The 6,323-nt window shown below is 49.0% G+C and overlaps 1 protein-coding gene across 12 annotated transcripts in view; it reads right to left on the reverse strand.

Annotated features, from left to right (window-relative positions):
- Positions 1–1,525: 1,525 nt before the first annotated feature.
- Pex5 (peroxisomal biogenesis factor 5) overlaps positions 1,526–6,323 on the reverse strand; it is a 21,531-nt gene continuing 16,733 nt past the window's right edge. For 9 of the 12 annotated variants that reach the window (XM_023703692.1, XM_023703690.1, XM_023703693.1 and 6 more), the window contains 6 exons: positions 5,076–5,219; positions 4,824–4,894; positions 4,294–4,506; positions 3,505–3,670; positions 3,066–3,223; positions 1,526–2,891 (listed from right to left, as the gene is read on the reverse strand). In XM_023703692.1, coding sequence (XP_023559460.1) covers positions 2,690–2,891; positions 3,066–3,223; positions 3,505–3,670; positions 4,294–4,506; positions 4,824–4,894; positions 5,076–5,219 — 954 coding nt within the window. In that variant the 3' untranslated portion in view covers positions 1,526–2,689. Of the gene's footprint in view, positions 2,892–3,065; positions 3,246–3,504; positions 3,671–4,293; positions 4,507–4,823; positions 4,895–5,075; positions 5,220–6,323 lie in introns of those variants that run through there. The other 3 variants (XM_023703697.1, XM_023703698.1, XM_023703699.1) reach the window with 3 other exon arrangements.

Genomic DNA, 6,323 nt, shown 5'->3' on the forward strand with positions numbered 1-6,323 from the left:
GAGTTCAATCCCTGATTCCGCCAAAAAAAAAAAAGTACAATGAAGCATGAAGAAAATCACTAATCATCTTATCACTGTCACATTATCTTATTCTTTTTAGTTTTTCTTTGAGATAATCTGTAAACAATCTGCCACCCTTTTCTCCTCTCTTTATATTGTTAGATTTGGAGTTTTGGGGGGAGCAGGGGTTTTTTGGTTTTTTTTTTTGGGGGGGTTGTGTTGAGATAGGATCTCACTATGCAGTTCAGGCTGGCCTTGAACTCACTTTGTAGCCCAGATAGCCTCCAACATGCAGTGATCCTCCTGCCTCAGCCTCCCAAGTGCTGGGATTCCAAGTATGCACCACCAAGCTTGGCCTTATTGTTAGTATTTATTATCACTGGAAATTGTTTCATCAATAAAATTAAACAGCTAAATATATCTCTGCCTAGGTAGCTTGCTGAAGCCACTGAGGCAGTTCTTTCATACATTTTTTCCATTTTAACAGTTATTTCCAAATATAAATTTATGTTTAGATTTTTAATGTTCTCCCAGCCATGCATAGTGGCACACACCTGTCATCCTAGCATCTGAGAGACTGAGACAACAGGATCATAACAGTTTTGAGGCAGCCTGGGCTACACAGTGAGCGCAACCCAGCCTAAGCTGCACAATAAGACTGTCTAAAAAAAGCCAAATTTAAAAAATATATATATCACCACAGGATATATACTCCTTTTTTTGGAGACAAGACCTCAATAAGTTGCCCGGGTTAGCCTCCAACTTGTGATCCTTCTGCTTCCATCTCCCCAGCAGTGGCATTACAGGCACGTGCCACCATGGCCAGCTCCTTAATGCCTGTCTGGATACAGCTCTTGATACAATTCCTGGTAAGATGAAGCAGAGGTAAATGAAAACTTTTAGATTTATGCACGCGCGCGCGCGCACACACACACACACACACACCTGGGCATGATGGTACACACCTACAAATATAACACCTATAATTGGAAGACAAAGGCAGGAGGATCGTTATGAGTTTAGGTTTGCCTGGAATGGACAGTGAGTTCAGGTTGAACTATGTAACAAGACCCTCTCTCAAAACACACACAGACGTTCCCTGGTGGTCTAGTGGTTAGGATTCGGCGCTCTTTCAAAACACACATACCAAAAAAAATCAAAATCTTCACAAGCAGTCATATTGCACTGCATATTTCCTTTGTAAGTAGTAACACGAATATAAAACTTCGTGGGGCCGGGGAGATGGCTCCGTGGAATAAGCGCTTCCCTGGCAAGCTCAAGGGCCTGAGTTCAATCCCCGGTTCCGAAAAAAAAAAAAACTTCATGACTGTAAAACATTTGTATCTCCTGCAAACCCAGACACAACAACGTGGCGTGGCTTTGTCTGTCTTCTCCACAGCGCAAGGGTTCAATAACCCTGGAGATATGAATGGGTCATCAAAACACTAATGAGCATTTAGAAGACCAAAGAAGTAAAAAACACCAAACCCACTCCCCACACCCCAATTTCATGACAGCAGCAGAATTCACACCCACATCAGTTCCATTTATTCTTCATACAAATATTTTACAGTTTTATTTTTAAATCATTTACACATATTCATACAAAGAAAAATAAATTTCAGGATGGAACCTGGGGACCATGGTAGTTAGGCAAGAGGCTTCGCAATCCTCATGGGGGTTCGGGCAATCTCCCACGCAGGGGACAGTGGAGCAGTGTACACTGCTTCCTCTCCTTCCTCAGTCTGCACCGTATGACGGTAACGGGGGGACAAGATGCTTCCACCCTCCCCTAGAAACATTTCAAGAAGTACGACGAAGGTTTGTGGTAACACTGAGCCCCTCTCTGCTAGAAATTTGGCAAGATGGAAACCTCAGAACCAACTTTTTACAATGGTCAGCACAAGAAGTCAGCAAAACTCCTACTCAAGCCTTTCCAGGAGGTCCTGCTGCACTCTACACCCCTCTGCACTCCCAGAACAGAGCCCTTGATCTGACCTCAAACCCCATCAGGCTCATTCCACACACCTACCCCTTCACCTACCCCACAGCCAACTGACCCTGGCTGCCCTCGAGGTCCCCTATGATTACAACACCAGCATCACTGCATGTGTCACACATTCGGGGAACGCAAGCTCACAGCCAGAAGGAGCGGCCCAACTGTACCAATGCCTGGTTCTACAGAGCCCAACTCAAATCCATCCTTCTGTCCAACGGGCTAGCATCTACATCCCAGCCCAGACAGAACCATCATTACAGATGCCCAGCAGAAGCTAACACAACTGCCCATGGAAGCTGGACTATTACCAATTCCCAGTCACATGGGGGGAAAGACAGACATTACATGTGGGAGACCCTATCAGAAATGGCAGCTGATGAAAACAGTTACCCAAATCCTTGGGTCCTACCCAGAAAGCAGCACCAAGAAAGGGCATGATGAGCATAGAGAGATCTGTAGCTGGGTGCACAGCCCTTGAATTACCAAGGGACACAGACAGCAGCTCATTTCCTACAATTACGTAGGAGCTCACTCTCAGACTACCCACCCCTACACTGAGGCAGCCTCTGAGAAGCCATACCGCTTGCGGTTGTCAGCCCACCCCCTTGGGAGGCCCATGGCGGGAGAGGGTGTCACATCCGGGGCGGAGACACCTTCAGGTAGGCACTCACAGGGCAGCCCATCCCACTGTCACTGGGGCAGGCCAAACAGAGCTAGGAGGGCAGGCAGGTCCCGAGCATCTGCTGCCCTGTAGGCATCACTCTGGCCTAACATAGACAATGCCAAGCGCAGGGTGCTCCAGATGTTCTCCGACATGGCGCCCCCCTCCCCCCGAGGGCCCCGGCTCTTCCTCTGCATGTTCAGGGCCTCCAGAAAGTGCTCCACAGCCTCCCTGTGGGGAAGAGGAAGAATGAGAGCTGGTGAGCACAGCACAGGAGGAGGAAGCATTTTGGGGATGGGAAGGGGGAAGGCAGGGATGGGTCAGCCAAACGACAGGACCACAGAATCAGCAACCAGACCCAAAGGCAGAAGAATGTATCCACTCAGGACTACACAGTCCTCTCACCGGTGGGCCCCTAGGTTGATGCAGCTGATGCCCAAGTTATAGCGGGACCGGATGTAGCCAGGCTGCAGCTCAAGGGCCCTGCGGTACGCCGCCACCGCCTCCTCACTCTGGTTCCCGTTGGCCAGGGTAGCCCCCAGCTTATTCCATAGCAAATAGTCCTGGCATAGGGACGGAGAAGGGCTGGGAACATGAGTGGGCTCACATCAAGCTCTGCCCTTGCCTCCCTGCTTCACTACCGTTAGCTACTTCCTATGTGCTACCCACACATCCTATCCCCCTTGGCAGCTCTGTGTGGCCACCCCTGCTCCACACAGAGCCTCCTTCTCCCAGCCTTCCCAAGACAGCTGGCCTGCACACTGAGTGAACCAGTCCATGCACAAGTGACTCTTCCACAAGGCCAGGAGCCATCTCCCACTGCCATTTCTTCCCCAAGGCTCACATTGGGGCGAACACTGAGGGCAGCTGTGAAGCAGTCCACGGCCTTGTCATACTCCCCACTCAGGTTGAAGAGAACCCCCAAGCCACACTGCACATCTGGGTCAATGGCTGTTGGGTCCAGGCGCACAGCTGCCAGGAAGAGCTCTTTTACTTCAAGAAACAGGGAGCTGGATGAGATTAAAAAAAAAAAAAAAAAAAAAAACATAAATAGGGATCTGTTGGGATCTGTTGGTCTCAGTCAGATTGGTTTTACCCGGGGATAAACGTGATAAACGGGGACAGGAATGAGAAAAAGACAGACAAGACGACAAAAGCTGGGCTAGGTGGTCACTGGTCTGCCTGGAGGGCAAGACAAACGCAACCCCACAACAAAACCTATATTTATTTATACTTTTGCAAAGTTTATAACAGGTAACACAAGGTTGCCTAGCAACTGATAGCTGACCTTTACCAGACAGGATGTTTATCTCAGGACTGAGGGCGCTTACTTGCTTTAGGCACTGAAGCCTACACTCCTTTGACCTGTTTTTCAGCTTCTGTGGCTCCCAACACACATCTATATCACCACCCCTCAAGTAAGTCTTTTAAAATCAGTCCTATTCCAAGATTTATCAAGGTATTAGCCATGCCAGAGTTGACTCAGCACTGCCCTGCAGAATACAGAACTCCTGCAAGTTGATCCCACTCTTAGGCCACTGTGTCCTACTCTGTCCAAACTTCCAAAACCAAAGCCTCGCTCCTACTAGGACTCAGGTGACCGCTCCTCATCCCAGGAAGCCCTCACACTCACTCAGACAACAGAGACCCCAAGAGCCGCTTGCTGGAGTCCAGTCCGGCCCCTCCAGCCCCTTCCTCTGCAGGCGCCACCAGGTGGGCATAGGCGGGGGTGCAGCGCAGCCAGTCTCGAAGCGTTTCACAGGCCTGGCGCTGCAGGGACTCGTTGGTGAAGCTGACAGCTAGCGCCATCAGTGCTGTCCGATTATCTGGCTTCAGCTCCAGACACCTGTTTGGACAGGGATGAACTTGGGTGGTGTCTGCAGTGACATCAGCACCCCAAGATCTAACAGTGAGTTTACAAAGTCTCAGATTAGAAGAAAAACTTTTAGCAACCACGGAACCAAGCAGGATCCCACAAATAAAATCAGAATCTAATGACAGACTAGAGCTCGTTCTCTCCAACTCACGCCAAACCTGAGCATTTCATCATAAGAAAATATGTGAGTCGGTAGCCACTAAGAAAACAAGGATCTGGTTCTGAGCTGTCAGAAGGCTACGCATCCAGCCCTCAAATCGTCCAGCCCTCACCCTTTAGCTACTCACCTCCGCAGCGCACTGATGGCTAAGAGTTCTTGTTCATTCTCCGCCTGGGTGGTGCCCAGGTACTGCCAAGCCTAGAGGGAAGTCAGCAGATCCTGTCACTGCTGCAGCTGCCTTTCCATCCCCCAGCTGGCTTCTTCCACTCACCCTCTCACTCCCTTAGCCCTAGCCCAGGACCCCAGCTAGGCCCTCACCTACTCTTAAAGCCACCCTCAGCACAAGAGGTAGCGACAATGAAAAAGAAGACCCACTCACTTCCATGTGCTTAGAATCCTGCTGCACAGCTGCCTCAAACAGCAGCACCGCATTTGGCAGGTCCCCCTCCTGAAGTCGCCGCAGCCCTTCTTCAAAAGGCTGAGGGTGATCACGCAAGGGATTCTCCTCTTCAAACTGGTAGCCCTACAAGGAAGAAAAGCAAGTAAGAAACTGCCTATGTGCCTATGGCCATGGTGATGCACAATTGTAATCCCAGCACTTGGGAGGCTGAAGCAGGAGGAACTTGAGGTCAAGACCAGCCTGGGCTACACAGTGAGGTCAAGACCAACCTGCACTACACAGAGAAACCCTGTCTCAAAACAGAAAAAGCCCTTTTGGCTCTCTAAGCAGCACCATGGTGGTAGGCAAAAACAAGTGCCTTACAAAAGGCAGCAAAAAGGGAGCGAAGAAGAAAGTGGCTGATCTATTTTCTAAAAAATACCTTCACATGGTATGATGTGAAAACACCAGCTATGTTCAAACATAAGAAATACTGGAAAAACACTCATCACCAGAACTCAAGGAACCAAAATGCATCTGATGGGTCATGTGTTTGAAGCCTTGCTGATCTGCAGAATGATCAAGTTGCCTTTAGAAAATTCAAGCTAATTACTGAAGATGTTCAGGGCAAAAACTGCCTAAGTTCCATGACAAAATGTGTTCCATGGTCAAAAAATGCCAGACCATAATCAAAGCTCATGGTGATGTCAAGACTACCGATGATTATTTGCTGCATTTGTTCTGTGTTGGCTTTACTAAAAAATGCAACAATCAGATACAGAAGACCTCTTACGCTCAGCACCAACAGGTCCGCCGGATCCAGAAGAAGATGATGGAAATCATGACCCAGGAGGTGCAGACAAATGACTTGAAGGAAGTGGTCAAGAAACTGATTCCAGACAGCATTGGGAAGGACATAAAAAAGGCTTGCCAGTCTATCTACCCTCTTCGTGATGCCTTCATCAGAAAAGTAAAAATGCTGAAGAAGCCCAAGTTTGATTTGGGAAAACTCAGGGGGCTTCATGGTGAAGGTAGCAGCTCTGTAAAGGCTACTGGGAATAGGACTGGAGCTAAAGTTGAATGAGCTGATGGATATGAACCCACCAATCCAAGAGTCTGTTTAAGATACAGATTTTTGGGCCAGCCAAATAGCTCAGCAGATTAAAGCACCTGCAAGCAGGCACAGGGGCCAGGAGTTCGATCCCTGGGCCTGCCATGCCAGCCCCACCCCCAGGGTGCACTGAGACT

This window comes from Octodon degus, unplaced genomic scaffold (assembly GCF_000260255.1).
Source record: "Octodon degus isolate 3935 unplaced genomic scaffold, OctDeg1.0 scaffold00178, whole genome shotgun sequence".
NCBI classification, from domain to species: domain Eukaryota; kingdom Metazoa; phylum Chordata; class Mammalia; order Rodentia; family Octodontidae; genus Octodon; species Octodon degus.